This window comes from Notolepis coatsorum, assembly GCF_963971535.1.
Source record: "Notolepis coatsorum genome assembly, chromosome: 6".
NCBI classification, from domain to species: Eukaryota; Metazoa; Chordata; class Actinopteri; order Aulopiformes; family Paralepididae; genus Notolepis; species Notolepis coatsorum.
The window spans coordinates 51,392,823-51,412,975 of NC_140170.1; the positions used below are offsets into that span (position 1 = coordinate 51,392,823).

Here is a 20,153-nt window from a genome sequence, read left to right on the forward strand (position 1 = left end):
GTACTTTACCACTATCTACTGTTACTATCCCTAATTATACTACTACCATACCATGCTAATACTGTATAATACTATGCACTCAGAGTGTAACACTCAAATTCAACACTGTTTGACAAACAGTGCTACTTACCTTTAGCTGCCAGAGATGTACCCCTCCTGCTGACTTTTTGTTCACAACCTGTAAGTCGCTTTGGATAGAAATGTATTGATTTGATTGGTCAGGAGTTAATTGTTGCAGGTGTTTATTTGATTGATCAGGAGTTAATGAATCCAAGTGTTCATTTGATTGGCAAGGAGTTAATTAATGCAGGTGTTAATTTGATTATCCAGGGGTTAATTAATGCATGCGTTCATTTAATTGGGTCAGGAGTTAATTGATGCAAGAGTGAAAGGCCTCTCCTCTGTCCTGATTCTGCAATCAACAGTCATGTCTCGCCTCGACTACTGCAATGCACTGCTAGCTGGTCTACCGACTACGGCCACCTCAACTCATACAGAACGCAGCGGACCGCCGGATCTCCAACCTACCAAGGTCAGTCCATGTTACCCCACTTCTTAGAGGCGTGATTTCGAAACCTAGCCGCATTTCTGGCAGACGCTCTCTGATTGGCACTGACTGACACTCTCTGATTGGCCACTGACGCGTTTGCCCAATCCGTGACAATCTGTGTCTTTGCCCATTTCCACGCCGAACAGCCTGCAAACTACCTGGCGTTCTATCGCCATGCTCTAAGTCTAAGACAAACTCTAACCTTAACCAACTTCGAAGAGTGCCTAAGCTTAACCAGTGTAGAAACAGGCGTCGCCCAATCAGAGAGCGTCTTGCCAGAAATGCGGCTAGGTTTCGAAATCACGCTTCTTAGAGAGCTGCACTGGCTTCCCATTGCCGTTCAAATCCGCTTCAAGATCCTTTTTTTCATTTCAACCTTTATTTAAAATCGTAAGCATCTGAGGTTTCCCTCATTTACAGAAACGACGATTGTACAGTACATAATAAAAACAATATTCACAGAAATTTAAACACCAGAGTAAAACAAATTAAAAACGTTTAAAAATAATTTTAAAATATCAACTAAAACAGTTACAGGTAGTCACACAATGGTCTGAAATCATACATTTAAACATTCCAAGGGAAGGGAGAACCTCCAATTTTAGCGTGAGTTGAAGGACATTCCATGAGTTAGAGGCATCAAAGGAAAAGGCTGACTTCCCTACTGTAGCTCAGAACAAATCTGAGGAACCCTAAGAACCATCCAGTCATTCGATCGAGTTGAATAGGTTCCAATATTCCAATTTAACAGTGAGGAGATATAAACAGGTTGTTTACCAATAAGGGCTTTAAAAATAAATAAATACCAGTGTTTGTTGCGCCTTTCTGCAAGAGAAGGCCAACCCACCCTATCATACAGGACACAATGGTGAGTATCATATCTGTCACCAGTTATAAATCTGAGAGCTGAGTGATATGCAGAATCCAGAGGTTTAAGAGTTGATGCCGCAGCATGCCTATAAATTACATCACCATAGTCCAAAACTGATAAGAAGACTGATTCCACAATTCTTTTTCTACTAAATAGAGGAAAATTGGATCTGTTTCTGTACAGGAAACCAATTTTCTGTCGCAGTTTAGTGGCAAGATTTTCCACATGGAACTTAAATGTTAATTTCTCGTCAAGCCACAGGCCAAGATATTTATACTCAGTGACTCTATACAAGAGCCACTGACAGTAGATATCCTCACATCATCAAGGTTAATATTCAAGATCCTTGACCTGGCAATAGACCACCGCAACACTTCCGGTACTTTGAGCTCATGGGAGAGAGCGGGGGAAGGGGGGGGGGGAGCATGGGGGGGATCAAATTAATGAATGTTGATTAGAGCCTTGGCGTAAGTGGTTGTATAGCTACGGCTGTGGGGGGGTGCTGGAGACATGATCCAATAGACTTCTTTATACGCCTGAGTCTCCTGAATACGGAGAGACCGACGCCAAGTCGATATAGTCACTTTTCCGCACATACTCCCCCAACCAGCGCATGCCCAGATTGCCCAGGGAGTCTGAAGGCTGAATCTGCGCACCATGCGCCGGTTGGGGGAGTATAATACCGTGCAGCGAGGACCTCCGGTCAATGGTCTCTAACTACACGCCTCAGACCCACTCCTATCCGAGCTCCGGGGGGGGTCATCAAAGAGAAGCCGGTTATTCTCGGTCCTTGCTCCATAATGGTGGAACGAAATTCCCACCACAGTCAGTCACTAAAAATACACTTCTTTAATCAATATCTGAAATAATAATAATAATAATTCTTTTTTAATACTAACCTTTGTACTGTCTTTTACTAGTATGCACTCTGCTACTAAGGAATCAACCTTGCCTATATCAGCGGTCAGGTGGCGTAGCGGAGATTGTGCTCGTCACCAATGCAAGCGGCTGCGGTCTCGACTCCCGGAGAGTCAGCATTGCCTTGGCTCGGGCTGATCGCTATACTAACTCGTTTGGCTGAGTTAGGGGGAGCGAAGCCGTGGGTGGGTCCTGGGCGTTGTGGACAGCGACCCCTACAGTTCGGTCGGGGCGTCTGCTCAGCGAGGGTAGGATCTGGAGAGAGGTAGTGCGACCTTCCACACGTTACACTCTCCCGGTGAGAACCTGCGCTGCCGGCTGGCTGCACATGCGTCGGAGGAAAACATGTGACAGTCTCAGGCCTCTCGGACCAACAGTAGGGGAAAGTGCGCAACAACCAGGAAGGGGGTTGGGAATTGGCATAACGACTAACAGTGGGATGGGAGAAAAATCGGAAAAAGAAGGAGGGGGAAAAAGATAAAAATAAAAAAAAATAAAAAAAAAAATTGCCTATATGATTACCTACTAGGCTAATATGCACTCAAGTCTGTAGCACTCAATTACAACACTGTTTGACGAACAATGTTACTGACCCTTAGCTGCCAGAGTTGTACCCTTCCTACCGACTTGTTGAACAGAACTTTTATGTCGCTTTGGATAAAAGTATCCGCTAAATGACTAAATGTATCAATTTGACTGGTCCTTCGCCTTATCCTTGTAGCTAACACGCCAGGTTTCCATAGCATATCTTCACTGTGCGTCAATATGCTTGGAGAGCTATATCTATATTCTATATTATAGGAAACCTGGTCCCCAAGCGGGAATCGAACCCTGGACCTTCTTGCTCTGAGGCGACAGTGTTAACCACTACGCCACCGTGCCGCTCGTGAATTCTGCTATAAGCGTTGGCGTTTCTTGCCTGGACACGCTACTATTTCCAAATCAAATGTATATAATAGGTATTATGTTTCATCATGAATGCATGAAAGGGGGGGGGTGTCGTTTTTTTTTGCTTTGATGGCCAGTAACGGCATACGTTTTGAACACCACACACGCTGATCAGCTAGATCGATATGAAAACATTGTACGATCAAGCTGGAATAGTCCTTACCTTTGATCGGGGGTATTCCAAAAAGAATATTCCAATTGTCTGCTCGCGATTTCCAGTATTGGTGTCCATCTGGTCCCGGACATAATTTGGCACAACTTATGGATTGAGTGTGCTAGATGCGTTTCGAAGTGGTCGGATAAAGCGATTTACTTGGCTCCGTCTAAATTCAGTGCCCGGAGGGGTTTACTTTTTCTCCTCCTTTTTCTCCCATCCCAATTTAGCCGTGCCAATTCTCCCCTCCCCTGTCTTGAACATTGCTCGCATGTGCCCCCCACTGGCCGGTTGTAGGGAGGATAGAAGCCCGTCACATGTCCCCTCTGATACATGTGCAGGCAGCCAGTCGCATCTTTTCACCTGCCAGCACGGACTCTCATTTTGGCGAGGAGTAACGTGTGGGAGGCTCACACTACCCCCGCCATTTTCCTGTCTCTGCTGTGCAGGCGTCCCCCAACCGACCTGTAGGAGTCGCTGTCCACAACGTCCAGATTACCACCCATCGACTTCCACCCGCTGACTCTGCCAATTGAGTTCGTATGACGGCCGGCCCAAGCCGGAGGCAACGCCGACAGCCGGATTCGAACCCGGTCTCTTGCGTTGGTGACGAGCGCAATGTCCGCTGTGCCACCCAGCCACCTCAATACAAGTATTGTTTGTAATTATTTTAAACATCAAAACGTTCAACAGTTCAAATCTTTTCACCTGCACAGCGTGATCTCTCAGCGGCGAGGAGTAACGCGTGGGAGGCTCACGCTGCCCCCGATACTTCCTGATTCTGCTGTACAGGTGCACCAACCGACCTGTAGGAGTCGCTGTCCACAACGTCCGATCCCCACCCACCGGCTTTCCCACCCCCTAATACTGCCAATTGTATTAGTATGAACGACCAGCCAAGCCGGAAGCAATGCCAAGAGCTGGGCTCGAACCCAGCATCTCCTGCGTTAGTGGGAAAAAAAACTTTGAAAGCAATGCCATGTTTCACTTTTGCATCATTCATGTTTGTTTGACATCATGTCTGTTTGTGCATTATTCATGTTTGTTTGACATCATGTATGTGTGTGTGCATCATTCATGTTTGTTTAACATCATATATGTGTGTGTGTGTGCATCATTCATGTTTGTTTAACATCATGTATGTGTGTGCATCATTCATGTTTGTTTAACATCATTCATGTGTGTTTGACATCATGTATGTGTGTGTGCATCATTCATGTTTGTTTGACATCATGTACGTGTGTGTGTGTGTGCATCATTCATGTTTGTTTGACATCATGTATGTGTGTGTGTGAATGAATGAATGAATGAATGAATGAATTAATGAAAACTTTATTTAACAGATTGCAGAATGGGTACAATACAGTACGGCTCAATACATACAATTGTTAAGGGGATGCAGACCTGAGAAAGACGTTTGTCTTGTTTCCATCAGGGTCCCCCATTTTCAATTCATATAGATATATATATATAGATATATATATATGTGTGTGTGCATCATTAATGTTTGTTTGACATCATGTATGTGTGTGTGTGCATCATTCATGTTTGTTTGACAACATGTATGTGTGTGCATCATTCATGTTTGTTTGACATCATGTATGTGTGTGTGCATCATTCATGTTTGTTTGACATCATGTATGTGTGTGTGTGTGCATCATTCATGTTTGACATCATGTATGTGTGTGTGCATCATTCATGTTTGTTTACATCATGTATGTGTGTGTGTGTGCATCATTCATGTTTGTTTGACATCATGTATGTGTGTGCATCATTCATGTTTGTTTGACATCATGTATGTGTGTGTGTGTGCATCATTCATGTTTGTTTGACATCATGTATGCGTGTGCATCATTCATGTTTGTTTGACATCATGTATGTGTGTGTGTGCATCATTCATGTTTGACATCATGTATGTGTGTGTGTGCATCATTGATGTTTGTTTGACATCATGTGTGTGTGTGTGCATCATTCATGTTTGTTTGACATCATGTGTGCATAATTCATGTTTAGACCACATTTCAATGTTTAGACCCATTTTCCACCTTTATTTCTACTTCGTACCCTAAATCTTCCAAGTGGAATAATTTTCTATTCCGACTACCATGACTAGGATTGCACTTCTAATCTGACTTAAAAGGGACACTGTAGATGTATATCCACGTATATTCGTATTAAGATTAGACTTTTTAGTAAAAGTAATTCATGATATTATGTTGTCGTTCCTGCTAACAAAGCAGAGACCATTGCCCCTCAATACATTTGAATGAGACTTAAAGGGGTCATATTTAGCTTTATTTAATTTTCACTATTTGGGCAATTTTACACAATTCCTGTGAGTCTATGGAACACATCTGTATGTTTTCTTTTCAATAAAATTCATTGTTATGTATTTTTTATCAAGTACTGACAGTCCAAGCTGTTTTTGGCTCCGCCCATACTCGCAATGCACTTTGAGTGACAGTCACCCACCTGCACTGGCAGATGATGCCTTTGGTGGAGAGAGAGAGAGAGAGAGAGAGGGGGACTAATTAATTATGTGGGACTAATTAATTTCACCACGGGGGGGGGGGGGCATAATCCCACGGGACAATGCATTGGCAACTTGTTTCGCATGACAAGATATACCTCCGTGAATATTATTGCACCGATCGGAATATGGGCGCGCGCTATATTTTGGTAACAGGTTGACAGTGTGCTCTCTTGACAGACAGAGACATAAGTCCCCTCTCTCTCAATGCAGTGCACTCAGAGACTCGCACCGTATGAGCCTCTCTCTCCCTTCTCTATCCGTCTCTCCCTCTCTCTCTCTCTCTCTCTTTTGAGGAAGTGCTGACTGACAGGGAAACCGCTTCTGCATTATTTCCACTCGCTCCGTTTTGATCATAATTTCAACTATCACAGTTGATTGTGGGCGGGCGGTGGCAGAGCAGTGCCTTCCTGCGTAGGAGAACGAGTCAATTCAGAATGGCTTGGTTCAGTGGGGGAGGGTCTTGTCTCGGCTGAACTGGAGGGATGGGACTGGTGGCTTGGTTCAGTGGGGGAGGGTCTTGTCTCGGCTGAACTGGAGGAACGGGACTGGTGGCTTGGTTCAGTGGGAGAGGGTCTTGTCTCGGCTGAACTGGAGGGATGGGACAGGTGGCTTGGTTCAGTGGGGGAGGGTCTTGTCTCGGCTGAACTGGAGGAACAGGACTGGTGGCTTGGTTCAGTGGGGGAGGGTCTTGTCTCAGCTGAACTGGAGGGATGGGACTGGTGGCTTGGTTCAGTGGGGGAGGGTCTTGTCTCGGCTGAACTGGAGGAATGGGACTGGTGGCTTGGTTCAGTGGGGAAGGGTCTTGTCTCGGCTGAACTGGAGGGATGGGACTGGTGGCTTGGTTCAGTGGGGGAGGGTCTTGTCTCAGCTGAACTGGAGGAACAGGACTGGTGGCTTGGTTCAGTGGGGGAGGGTCTTGTCTGAGCTGAACTGGAGGAACAGGACTGGTGGCTTGGTTCAGTGGGGGAGGGTCTTGTCTGAGCTGAACTGGAGGAACAGGACTGGTGGCTTGGTTCAGTGGGGGAGGGTCTCGGCTGAACTGGAGGGATGGGACTGGTGGCTTGGTTCAGTGGGGGAGGGTCTTGTCTCATCTGAACTGGAGGGATGGGACTGGTGGCTTGGTTCAGTGGGGGAGGGTCTTGTCTCAGCTGAACTGGTGGCTTGGTTCAGTGGGGGAGGGTCTTGTCTCGGCTGAACTGAAGGACTGGTGGCTTGGTTCAGTGGGGGAGGGTCTTGTCTCGGCTGAACTGAAGGACTGGTGGCTTGGTTCAGTGGGGGAGGGTCTTGTCTCGGCTGAACTGAAGGACTGTTGGCTTGGTTCAGTGGGGGAGGGTCTTGTCTCAGCTGAACTGAAGGACTGGTGGCTTGGTTCAGTGGGGGAGGGTCTTAGTCTCGGCTGAACTGAAGGACTGGTGGCTTGGTTCAGTGGGGGAGGGTCTCGTCTCGGCTGAACTGAAGAAACGGGACTGGCTAGACATTTCACATCTAGTCAGGGTTGGTACAACCCCACATTGCTAGAAAACAATGCAAACCACTGGAAAAGGCCATTTATAAGATAAATGGGATTTTAGATTAACAGTGGACTCTCCATCAGAAAACTCAAACACAGTATGACATGTAGTAAATATGTAGTATATGCATGTCCATGACTGTATTGTGACCTGTATCCCTACTATGTCTATGTGCTTTTGTTGTGTTTTTATTCTAATGTTATTTATCTTGATTTTATTCTGTTTTTATTGCTAACCCTTTTTTTACACAATATTTTAGCCAGGGGGACTGCCAATGGAAATGTTTTATTAATGTACATGTACACTGTCCCCTTTGAACAAAAAAAGTATATGATGAGTGTTATGCTGTCCAGTCCCCGGGGATTCAAAGAAATTACAACCTCCAATCACTAGAAGTACAGATAGGTTTGATTGTATTTACATCCAAATCAGGTGCATTTCTATATGTGCCTCCTAATCTTTAAGGGACCAAAAGTCATTGGACAGTTGGCTGTTCAGCTGTTCCATGTGTGTGTTATCCCCTCATTATTTAATTTACAAAGAGCAGATACAAGGTTTAGTTATTTGTGTGGTATTTGCATTTGGAATATGTTGCTGTCAACTCTCAATATGAGGTCCAAAGAGCGGTCACTATTAGGGCTGCACGATTTTGGGAAATAATCTAATTGCGATTTTTTTGGACAGATATTGCGATTGCGAGTAAATTTGCGATTATAATAATTTTTTTTAAGCAGCCCCAGAGGTTTATTGTAAAATGCATCTTGAAAACGGTACCTTTTTTTCTGTACTTTACTCTCCCTATCCCTCTCCGAAGTCTAAACACACAATCTAAAACCCCTTACCTCCCTCTCCCAAACCGATCTTGTATCTCAATGGGACTTCCTGGTTAAATAAATGTAAAAAATTAAAATAAAATAAAATAATAATAATATTTGCGATATTTTTGTTTCTTTCGATTTGCTAATTGCATCGTTCCAAATCGCGAAAACATTCAGTGTGGCCAAATCAACTGTTTGGTACATTCTTAATAAGAAAGAATGCACTGGTGAGCTCAGCAACACCAAAATACCCGGAAGACCATGGAAAACAACTGTAGTGACGGAAAAAAAACGTCACAACAGTTAGCCAGTTCAAGAACACTCTGCAGGAGAAGACTTCACCAGCGTGAATACAGAGGGTTCACCACAAGATGTAAACCATTGGTGAGCCTCAAAAACACAGCAAGACCAGATTAGAGTTTGTCAAAAAAACACATCTAAAAGAGCCTGTACAGTTCTGGAACAACATCTGGAAAGATGAGACAAAGGTCAACGTGTTCTAGAATGATGGGAAGAGAAGAGTGTGGAGAAGGAAAGGAACCGCTCATGATCCGAAGCATGCCACCTCATCAGTGAAGCATGGTGGTTGTTGTTGTGTTATGGCGTCGTGGGCATATGGCCATCAATGGAACGGCGCTTCACAGTGCAGATGGACAATGACCTGAAGAAGTGGAATGTTATACAATGGCCAAATCAATCACCTGACCTGAATCCAATTGAGCATGCATTTCACTTGCTGAAGACAAAACTGAAGGGAAAATGCCCCGAGAACAAGGAGGAACTGAAGACAGCGGCAGGAGAGGCCTGGCAGAGCATCACCAGGTGATGTCCATGGGTTCCAGACGTCAGTCATTGACTGCAACGGATTTCCAACCAAATATTAAAAGTGACAAATTGATTTGATTAGTTTGTCCAATTACCTTTGGTCCCTGTTCACCTGATTTGGATATAAATACCCTCAAATTAAAGCTGAAAGTCCGCACTTAGAGCACATCTTGATAGTTTCATTTCAGGTTCATTGTGGTGGTGTGCAGAGCCCAAAGTGTCCCTGGCAGTGGGCATTGGTTCCAATACAAACAGTCCCAGTTAAAATATTTAGTTTGTGTTTATTGAACATTTATTCATGTAAACCAGTCAAAAACAAGGAATAAAACAACAAGAGACTTATCTGTGTGTGTGCATGTGCGTTTAATTCTCCAGTAACAGCCAATCAGATGCAATGACCGCAAAAAAAAAAGGGAAAACATTTATTCTCTCCCTCTCTCTTATCCCTCTTCTTCTCTTTCCCTCCCTCCCTCTCTCTCACTCTCTCTATTTCCTAACATACTGTATACCAGAGTTAACCAAATTAGAGACTTGAGACTTTTTGTAATTCAGTCAAACCTACCGAGCACCCACCCTTACACAACCTCAACTAGGATATATATATATATATAGAGAGAGAGAGAGAGATACTGCTGAGGTAGACGGACCCCCACTGTGCCTGGGAATGAGTGTGTCTGTGCGTGTGTGAGAGAGAGAGATATGGGGGGGGGGGTGTTTGTGTTGTCAAGCTAACATGGTATTATTTGTAGGAAGCAACTCTGTCATTAAGAGAGAGAGAGAGAGAGAGAGAGAGAGACTACAGGAATGAACAGTGAGAAAGAGATACAGTAATGAACAGTATATGAAAATGTATGTCAGGGTCCAAACTGAAGCAGCTCTAATTCCAAAAAGATGTGTGTGTGTGTGTGTGTCTGTGTGTGTGTGTGTACATGTGTGTGTACATGTGTATGTGTGTGTACATGTGTGCATGTGTGTGTATCATCTAGGTTTCATGTGGGTAAGTCGGACTGCTTTCTCCAACTCAAACTGCCGATGGTCGACCCTCTCCAAGAAGTTCTTCCTCTCTACGTACCTACACACACACACACGCACACGCACACAGGGAAATAATGAAATAATAATGATGACATGGTCCAGGTTCAGTTGATAATGACTTTGACAGGTGGGGCTCGCCGGTAGGACCCACAGGACCAAGTTACTTTGATGTGCCACTTTATTCTGTGCTAAGATTCTGTGCAAAATTAATCAGCATTGTTTTTTGGTGAAGTGCGCCTTTAATTAATATATTTATAATGGTCAGAAGAAGATAAAAGAGACATTTACAACATTCCATTCATGTAGTTGAGAACCAAGACATGAACCCCTAGTGGGCTCTCTGTGCCATTACATCACATAACTCTTCACAGGACTAGTGGATTTAAAGTTACTGGCCTGGAGAGACACTGGAAACTAAAGTGTAGCTGATTGTCAAACTCTAATGGTCACACAGAACACACACAGCACAGTAGTAGTCACTACTACTTTACACAATGAAAGGTCACTTTAAAAACAAGAACGGGCGTGGTTCTTGTATAGTAAACAGATGGATATAGCATGCTAGCATAAGGACACATAGTATAACAACTGTATATTGTATAGTATAGTATTGTATAGTAGTGTACATAAGACCCAGTGCCTCATCCGTAGCTAACAGTGTATTGCACTATCGCAGGACCTTAGCATGTCTTACCATGCTTTTTGTAAACTTTATGTACATATACCTGTTATGTCTTATTCTTATTACTTGTATTATATGCACAAATGTCTTATTCTCATCCTATTCTTATTATTGTATTATTGCACAATCGTTGCGGGCAAGACCCCCCCGCATTTCACTGTATGCTTGTATGCTGTGACAAATAAAACTCTTGACTTGACTAGTGCACACATGCACACGCACGCACACGGGTCACACAGAACACACACACAGCACAGTAGTAGTGCACACATGCACACGCACGCATACTGGTCACACAGAACACACACACAGCACAGTAGTAGTGCACACATGCGCACACACATATACACATTTTCCCGCCACAAATTTTCCCGCCACATTTTCCCGCCATTTCCTACTGTTCCTTCTCAACAGGAAGTTGTTACATAACATTTCCTGTGGGGAGGCTGTATGTGTGTGTATGTGTGTATGTGTGTGTGTGTGTGTGTGTGTGTGTGTGTGTTACAGACACATCCTTAATTTCCCTTACAGTTTAACTCATACTCAACACACAAAAGTGTAACATGATAAGATATGGATTAGGGAGAGAGGGATGAAGGGAGAGAGAGAGACAGGGAAAAAGAGGGGGGTGAGAGAGAGGGGGGGGTCTTCAAGTTACACAGCGATCCACTCATCCATCCACCCCTCTCTCTTTATTAATCTATCCATCCATTCCTCTCTCTATCCATCCCTCTCTCCATCCATCCACCCTTCTCTCTCCATCCATCCCTCTCTCTCTCTATCCATCCATCCACCCCTCCCCCTCTTTCCATCCACCCCCCTCTATCTCTCTAACAGCAGATAATTCGCTTGTCTCTCAGTCTGTAAATAATAGTTGTTAAATAACCAACTGCACTCTCTAATGCACCTGCTATATCAGACTGCTGCAGCCACTGTGTGTGTGTAGGTGTGTGTGTGTGTGTGTGTGTGTGCGCGCGTGTGTGTGTGTGTGTTAGGTTTGTCATCGTTTGACATGTGAAGTATTAAGAATGGTTAGAACCGGGTGAGATGTTAAATATGTGAACAGTAATAATGTGTTTGGAGGACAGTTAGCTCTTCTGTTCATTTCACGCTGCTCTCCAGTGTCAGATGAATGGATTCACACACTAAGAGTGGCATCACGCCTCGTTTCCAAAAGGTGGCATCTGTGTTTCTAGGTGAAGTATTTACCAAGGGACCGCTTGTGTGCCCCTCTCTCTCTTTCCCTCTCTCACACTAATCTATTCTAAACCAAATCATATGCACACTAAACTTAGCGTGTGTAATCCACCATTATGAATAAAATAATGAGTAATTTGATCAACCGTGAGTTTATTTAGAGAGAAAGGGGTGGTGGGGGTTCTGATTACATAAAAGTTCAAACGGATTCTATTGGACTTTTGATTAGTTCGAAGTTGATATTTAGAAGGAGTGAGAGCCAGTGTGTGTGTGAGTCTCTCATCCTGTATTCCTACAGTCGCATGATGTGTGTAAGACTTGGCCGAGAGTGCTATTGTGTTATTGTGCATGTGTGTGTGTGTGTGTGTGTGTGTGTGTGTGTGTGTGTGTGTGTGTGTGTGTGTGTGTGTGTGAGTATGCATGACTGTTTGTGCATTGAAGTGCATGTACATGAGCATGCAGGTGTGATTTGAGTGCATATATTATCCTGTGTGTGTGTGTGTGTGTGTGTGTGTGTGTGTGTGTGTGTGTGTGTGTGTGTGTGTGTGTGTGTGTGTGTGTGTGTGTGTGTGTGTGTGTGTGTGTGTGCGCTACATGCTGCCTGGGTTAATGGGTTGAGGCGTGTGGTCATGGTTGCCCCAGGCAACCCAGGGATGATGTCATGCTTGATTAACATCTCCAGAAGAGGGTGAAATTACCCCCTCCTCTCCTCCTCTATCCATCCCCCTGTCCCCCTCTTCACCCCACCACCCCTCCCCTCCATCTCTCTCCTCCTCCTTTCTCCATCCCTCTTCTCTTCTCCTCCTCCTCTCTCCACCCCTCTTCTCATCTCTCCATCCCTCTTCTGCTCTCATCTCTTCACCCCATCACCCATCAACTCTCCTCCTCTCCATTTCTCTTCCCTCCACCCTCTCCCCCTTTTCACCCCACCATTCCTCTCCTCTTCTCCTCTCTATCCCTCCTCTTCTCTCCACCATCTCTCCTCTTCTCCTCTCTATCCCTCTTATCCCCATCCCGCTCTCCTCTTCTCCTCTCTATCCCTCCTCTTCTCTCCACCATCTCTCCTCTCCATCTCTCTACCATCTCTCCTCTCCATCTCTCTATCCCTCTTCTCTCCACCCTCTCTCCTCTCCATCTCTCTATCCCTCTTATCTCCACCATCTCTCCTCTCCATCTCTCTATCCCTCTTCTCTCCACCATCTCTCCTCTCCATCTCTCTATCCCTCTTATCTCCACTATCTCTCCTCTCCATCTCTCTATCCCTCTTCTCTCCACCCTCTCTCCTCTCCATCTCTCTATCCCTCTTATCTCCACCATCTCTCCTCTCCATCTCTCTATCCCTCTTCTCTCCACCATCTCTCCTCTCCATCTCTCTATCCCTCTTATCTCCACCCTCTCTCCTCCCCTCCCCCCACCACACCTCTCCATCACTTTCCTCTTGTCCTCTCTTCTCTTTCCTCTACATCCCCCTCTCCTATCATATATCCCCCTTCTCCTCTCTGTTCTCCTCCTCTCTCCTCTTGGTAAATAGACTGCAGTTATATAGCACTTCTATCCAAAACACTTTTACAACTTATGCCTCACATTCACACACTAACAGGGTGGAGGCAACCATGCAAGATTAGAGACTACAGACTAGAAACTAGAGACAGTGGACTACAGACTATACACCAGCGATTAGAGACTATGCACTAGAGATTAGAGACTGCAGACTCTAACAGGTTAGATAACTGCCTCATGTTCCCAGGTCTCCCTGGAGTCTTCTAGTGCAGGGGTTCCCAAACTTTTCAGGCCACGACCCCCAAATAACGGTGTCAAGAGCCGCGACCCCCACTATTATAGGAGGTAAAAAAAAAAACGTTCAAACACACACACACTAATAAGCATTGGAGGCTTTTAACCAGGGCCGGACTGGGGAAATCATTCAGGCCAGGAAATATAGCCCCAGTCAGGCCACTTTTTAAGCAGGGGGTCTGGGGGTCCTCCACCAGGATTTTTTTTGTTACAAAGACTTCATTTCCTGCATTCTGGTGCAGGAATTCTTTTATTTGTACCCTTTAAATGCCAGTGTTTGTGATGGCATCACAAATTATTGTTAAAAAACAGGCTAGCATATGTATGATTAGCAACAACACAAATTTTTATGGATTTTCAGTTTTTTTGTAATTGATAAAAAATACAATCTTATTCAACTTCAGCCCTGATCATAACACCACATATTAATTTTATAATTCTAACCCTTTAAATGCCAGTGTGTGTGATGGCATATATTTGCAATATATCAAATGCAAAGTAGATTTATCTGGGGGGGATTATTACAGGCTAGCATGTGTCAATGATTAGCAGTTTTTTGTAAGGGTCCCGCCTCCACCAATCACATGCAGCTCCCTTTGTGTGTGTGAGAGCAAGAGAGAGAGAGAGAGAGAGAGATAGTTCTCCAACTTGTGTGAGTTGCAGTGATCTCCTGGTTGTTCCCCACCTAGGTTATCCAACTATTGCGCTGCCGCAACTAGAAACACTGGCCTGGCCTGCTTCTAAGTTCAGTGGCCTGACTGCATAAAAAAAAATATATATATATATATTTTGGATTTAATTTTTTTCAAATCATCTGGCGACCCCCCCCGCCAGATTTTGGGAACCCCTGCTTACATATGGAGAGAGAGAGTCTCTCTCTCTCTCTCTTTCTGACATGCTAATTTTGTCAGTAACATACACACAAACACACTCTCTCTCTCTCACCCTTCTTTTCCTCTGTTGTGTATGGCCAGCTCGTCTGTGATTCCCTCTTCAGAGCAGAAGGTGTCCCAGTCCATCTTGGACTTCTCCAGAGTGGACATCTTCAGCTTCTTCCCCCCGAGGCGTCCCAGGATACTGGACATCCCCACGGGACGCTTAGCACTGGGACAGGAAGACAGAGGGGACATAATGGTGTCAGGAAGGGTTTTAGTGTGACACAGGAAGGGGAAACGTTTGAAGGTAACACACAGCGGGGACATAGTGGTGTCAGGGAGGGGAAGGCTTTTAGTGTGACACAGGAATGGGAATCGTTTTAAGGTAACACACAGCGGGGACATAGTGGTGTCAGGGAGGGGAAAGCTTTTAGTGTGACACAGAAAGGGGAAACATGTTAACGTAACACACAGAGGGGACATATACAAGGGACATTATTATTATTTATTTACATATTTATTGACACTAAATAGTGTGCATGTCTATATATATATATATATATATTTATTTTTAAGCCAGATAAAATATTAACCGTTTCTGCGCCATTAACACTTTAATCGCCGAAGACGCTGGACAGCGTCTTTGATATCAATATTTCAAAAATATTTCTCCCCCGGAGACATTATATGTACTGGTGAGCCCCTCTCAATTCTCCAACGGTTCAAGAGCGCCATCTGGTGGCCGATCGGCCGCTCGCCCAAACAGGAAGTGATGCGGATGAAGTGGTGCTCACCCATATTTCGTCCGGGCACTCGCTATCATTAGCAGGACTCCATCTTGACACAATGGATGTCGATCGGTTACCAATAACTCGATGAACAACATGATTTGGACGTATATACTATTATAGAACCTGGAAATGGATCGGATATTTCGACATCCCATAATAGAAAAATGTCTGTTCCACGCTCATCTCCCAATGGCGCGAGGAAGCTACGGTGAGTTTCAGCGTTATTTTTTAATGTCTTCGATACTAACTGCTCTAATGATCATATCACCCACACTAGATGAATGATATAACGTTGCCCACGGAATTATAAACGACCCCCCCCCATCCGGTCAACATCAGATCATACGTAGTAACTCCTAGAAGCACGTCCAGTTGAAATTTTTTATCTCGCGCAGATTCCTACCAAACTGTATTTGATCATCAATATAATGCATTTAGGGCTATAAATCAAGTTCTGGAGAAAGCTGCAGAAAACGATAAAAACATACTTATACTTTAGACCGTATTTTAGTATGAATATGTGAATGAAAAAGTATAACGTTGCTACACCCTGAACAATAGATATAGGACGTTGAATGGGCCATAGTAATGTCAATTTAGCAATACAATTTAAAAAGTTATAGCCCTGCAAAGAAGGGGAACTTCTCCATGTTAAATAGGGCTGGCGAGGGATGGTAAATTATGAATTTAACCCCCCGGCGATCAAAGTGTTAACGAGTATACTCGTTATTGGCCGCCATGCGTTGAGCGCCAGAAACGAGTTAACTCGTTTTTATTAGAGTTGTTCCGATACCGATACTGGTATCGGAAAAGCCGCCGATACTGGCTAAAATGCTGGTATCGGTATCGGCGAGTACCCTCTAATGCTGCGCTCCGATACCATATGACGTAATTTATCAACAACACTGTGGTCTGTTGAGTAAGCATTATAAAACAAACGTGTGCTTAATCGATTAAAGTGTCAATGCCATTTGTCATTTTAACAGCAGATACTTTCTTAAATGTCATCGTCCCGACAGAGCGGTGTTGACGGAGAGCTCATGGGTTCGCTTGGTGGCTGGTGTTATTAGCGTCAGCTAACCGAAAGCTAGCTTTAACATTACCTTGGCTAAAGTTGGGGCTATTCATATAATCCAGCAATAATGGCTGCAGACCTGCAAGCAAAGTACAGCAAGTTGGCAAAGGAGTATTCCAAGTTAAATCACAATGTCACCAGTAACGTTACAGTCTTCTATGGTCTTCCCATATACCGGTAGCTCATGCTAGCTAACGGTAACGTCGTCATTGCACAATTGCACGTCGCGTACACAATTAATGACATGTTGCGGACAGCCATATCGGCGACAATGTTTAGCTTTTAGTGCCAAATGATAAGAGTCTGAGGCGGAGTCTCAAAAGAGAATGTTGAATATTTATTGTGCAAAAATCACAACAGATACGACTGCTACTGAACGGAGCCTTGTAGACAGACTGAGTAGGGTATATCTGCAGAGCCAGTGGGTAGCGAGTGCAGCAACGTATAATGTCCGTGTGGATCATTGGAGTAGGGTATATCTGCAGTGCTGAAGCCCCATACTCATTGATTAATGATACTAATACAAATCTATACAATCACCTGTTGTTGAATAAATACCATTACTTTCTAGTTATGACTAAAAAACAGTATATATAAAACAGTATTTGTTAAAAATATATATATATATATATATTTATAAAAAAATTATATAATATCGTTTTTTTTTTTTTTATGTATGCACTGGTATCGGATAAGTATCGGTATCGGCCTATACCCAAAGCTTAGGTATCGGAATCGGATCGGAAAGGAAAAAATGGTATCGGAACATCTCTAGTTTTTATGATCGTTATTTCCTTTATTCGCTATTGCCATTAATAATTCATCCAGCAAGGCTCCGGGAGACTCTGGACTCTGTCGGATATTGCAACGGCTCAATACCACCGCCTGGTGGATTGCGGGCGAGTTGCACTCCACTCTCAACCGGATGGTGCATTCTGTGCATCGGCGAATATTTTCCGGGCAGAGCTCTCTTGTTATGTGGATCCAGACAAACACTCTAGTAGGGGTGCACCGATATATCGGTCGGGTATCGGTATCGGCCGATAAGTGCCTTGTTGACTGCCATCGGCCTATCATAAGCTCAAATGTGCCGATGGCAGTAGCCGATAAATATCCATCAATTTGTGTCGCGTCGAACTGGTCCACACGTTCAAACTTTGAAAAAAGTTTCAGTCAAGCGACCTGCACAACGCCGCCCCCACACACACACACGCTACTGCATCAAAGTTACTACTTATGATTAAAAAAGGCATTCGTTTTGTGGCATTAACGTTGTATAGTTACACGTTCAATAACAGCGTATTTACCCGAACATAGCAAGCATTACTCATTCATATCTCAGTTCCTTCCTTTGCTCAGAGAGCCCGTACTGAATTGTACCCATTCTGCAATCTGTTAATAAAGTTTTCAATCAGACAAATGTATAGAAAAGCTTTTATTATAACATTCGTTGCAGTAAAATGATCATTATGCCTCGGTTAGTACTCCTGTGGAGCGCTGGTAGTCTACTCGTGGGCCGCGGGGAGCTAACTTTATTAGCTTTGTTGTTGAGATCTCATCAAAATCAATGGCGGACATCCCGGAAGTAAAAAACGAATAAGCGCTTGCCGATTGGTGGCAAGAACAGCAGAGGCGGGTGCAAGCGGTGTGACGTAATTGGCAGAATCGACTGTCAATCAAAATTGTTCTGTTGCATTGCTTTGGTTGAGAGATAGTGCTCTCTTATTAAAACTGATAAACAAGTATTGAGCAAGACAAGTTAGTCTGTTATGAAAGCCAGTGCGTATTGTATGACTCAGACTTCAGCAATAATCATGACTCATGAGCATTATAAAATAAAAACACACATGGCATGGTGGAATTAATACCATAAACATATTTCTTGATGTTTCCCTTTTTTAAGTAAGTAAAGAGGCCTATGTTCATATCGGTGAGCACAATTTGTAACACAAAAAGAGAGATGTGTAGCCTATTTATTTAATATTTTATTTATTCATTTTATTATTATTATTTTATTTGTTGCCATGCCTAAAATAATAGTCAAGCATAGGGCTAAAACATTTTCATAAACAATAGAATTTCTTGTTATATGGTTATAATAAAAGCTTTTCTATACATTTGTCTGATTGATTGATTGAAAACTTTATTAACAGATTGCAGAATAGGTACAATACAGTACAGCTCAGTGGATTGGAGGATGAAGACCAAAAAAAGACTTTCGGCTTTTGTACATAAGGGTCCTCCATTTTCTTTTTTTTTTAAACTTTGACCAGTCAGCTGGTTCTTTTTAGCGTTTATCGCTTTTTCGTCGCATTCATACTTGGTCAAGTTCGACCGACAGAAGCAGGCTGAAAGGGTTCAGATGGGGGGGAAGACACTCTGGGAAAGGCACGGCTGCCGTCCGGGATTCGAACACGCTCAGCCCCAGATCCGTGACGAGCACGGTTGTCCACGGCGCTGAAATAGCACTCGCGGTACGTGGTGAGCTACTGGAGCTCCCCAAGGGTCCTCCATTTTCAATTCATCAAAACATTTAGAGACATACAAATATACAGTAGTTTCATAAAATAAAAAATAAAAAAAATAATTATAATTTATATATTCTTTGCCACAAATATCGGTATCGGCTAGGGATGGGTACCTTTCACATTTGAACCGATACCGGTACCTGTGAATCGATACCGGTACCCAACGGTACCTTTATTCGGTACTTTAGTCTCAAGAAATTTAATTTACCTACCTCAGTCGTAAAAAAGAAATCCAAACTTCAAATAACTACAATTTCGACAGTTTTCGGCTTGTCATTGCTCCGACTGCTTTGTTGTTGAATCAAGTCAAATCCTAGGTAAGCATATATTGTGCGTGTGAACGTTGACATGAAAAGAAAAAAGTAAAAAAAATTAAAATTAAATTTTTTTTTTTGGTTTCTCACTTGATTCGATACTCGGTAGTACCGACGTGTTTCGGTTCGGTACCTCAAAAGTACCGAATTCGGTACCCATCCCTAGTATCGGCCGATTGTGTTAGTTGAACAATCGGTATCGGTGGCAAATTTTCATATCGGTGCATCCCTACACTCTAGTGCATTGGATCGCTTTCGAGACGCAAGAATCAATATGCTTTCGGTGTTTATTGCGTCATACAAACGGAAAACGGATCTAGCAGGTGGAAATTAAATAATTGGAATATTTTTTCTCCAGACTCCAGGCTAGGGCTGGGCGATATATCGAGTATACTCAATGTATCGTGGCTTGTTCTACGTGAGATGTAGTAAATTACTATATCGTGAACATCAAGTATTAGCCGTCAGCTAGCCGCCGCGGCTAAAAACAAACGATCAACACGGACCGACTTGCTTCAGTGCAGCGTTTTCCTCTCATTTCATTATATACACAGACCAGCGCGGACCTTCAATGATGAGCAATTGTCATTTCATTAGACACATACCAGCTCAGACCTTCAATGACATGCAATTGAATTGAATTGACCAACTGGCTAACGTTAGCCATTTAGCTAACGCTAAACTATCTAACTAACATGACTCCCCAATACCAGTTTCATTAGTGAGGAAATGGG

General features: G+C 43.6%; 1 protein-coding gene across 1 annotated transcript in view; it reads right to left on the bottom strand.

The window, feature by feature from the left end:
- Positions 1-9,547: 9,547 nt before the first annotated feature.
- The window catches only part of cfdp1 (craniofacial development protein 1), a 49,800-nt gene continuing 39,194 nt past the window's right edge, over positions 9,548-20,153 (bottom strand). Inside the window, exons 6-7 of the mRNA XM_084317642.1 lie at positions 14,782-14,940; positions 9,548-10,200 (exon numbers count right to left, since the gene is read on the bottom strand). Coding sequence (XP_084173768.1) covers positions 10,107-10,200; positions 14,782-14,940 — 253 coding nt within the window. The 3' untranslated portion in view covers positions 9,548-10,106. The remainder of the gene's footprint in view (positions 10,201-14,781; positions 14,941-20,153) is intronic.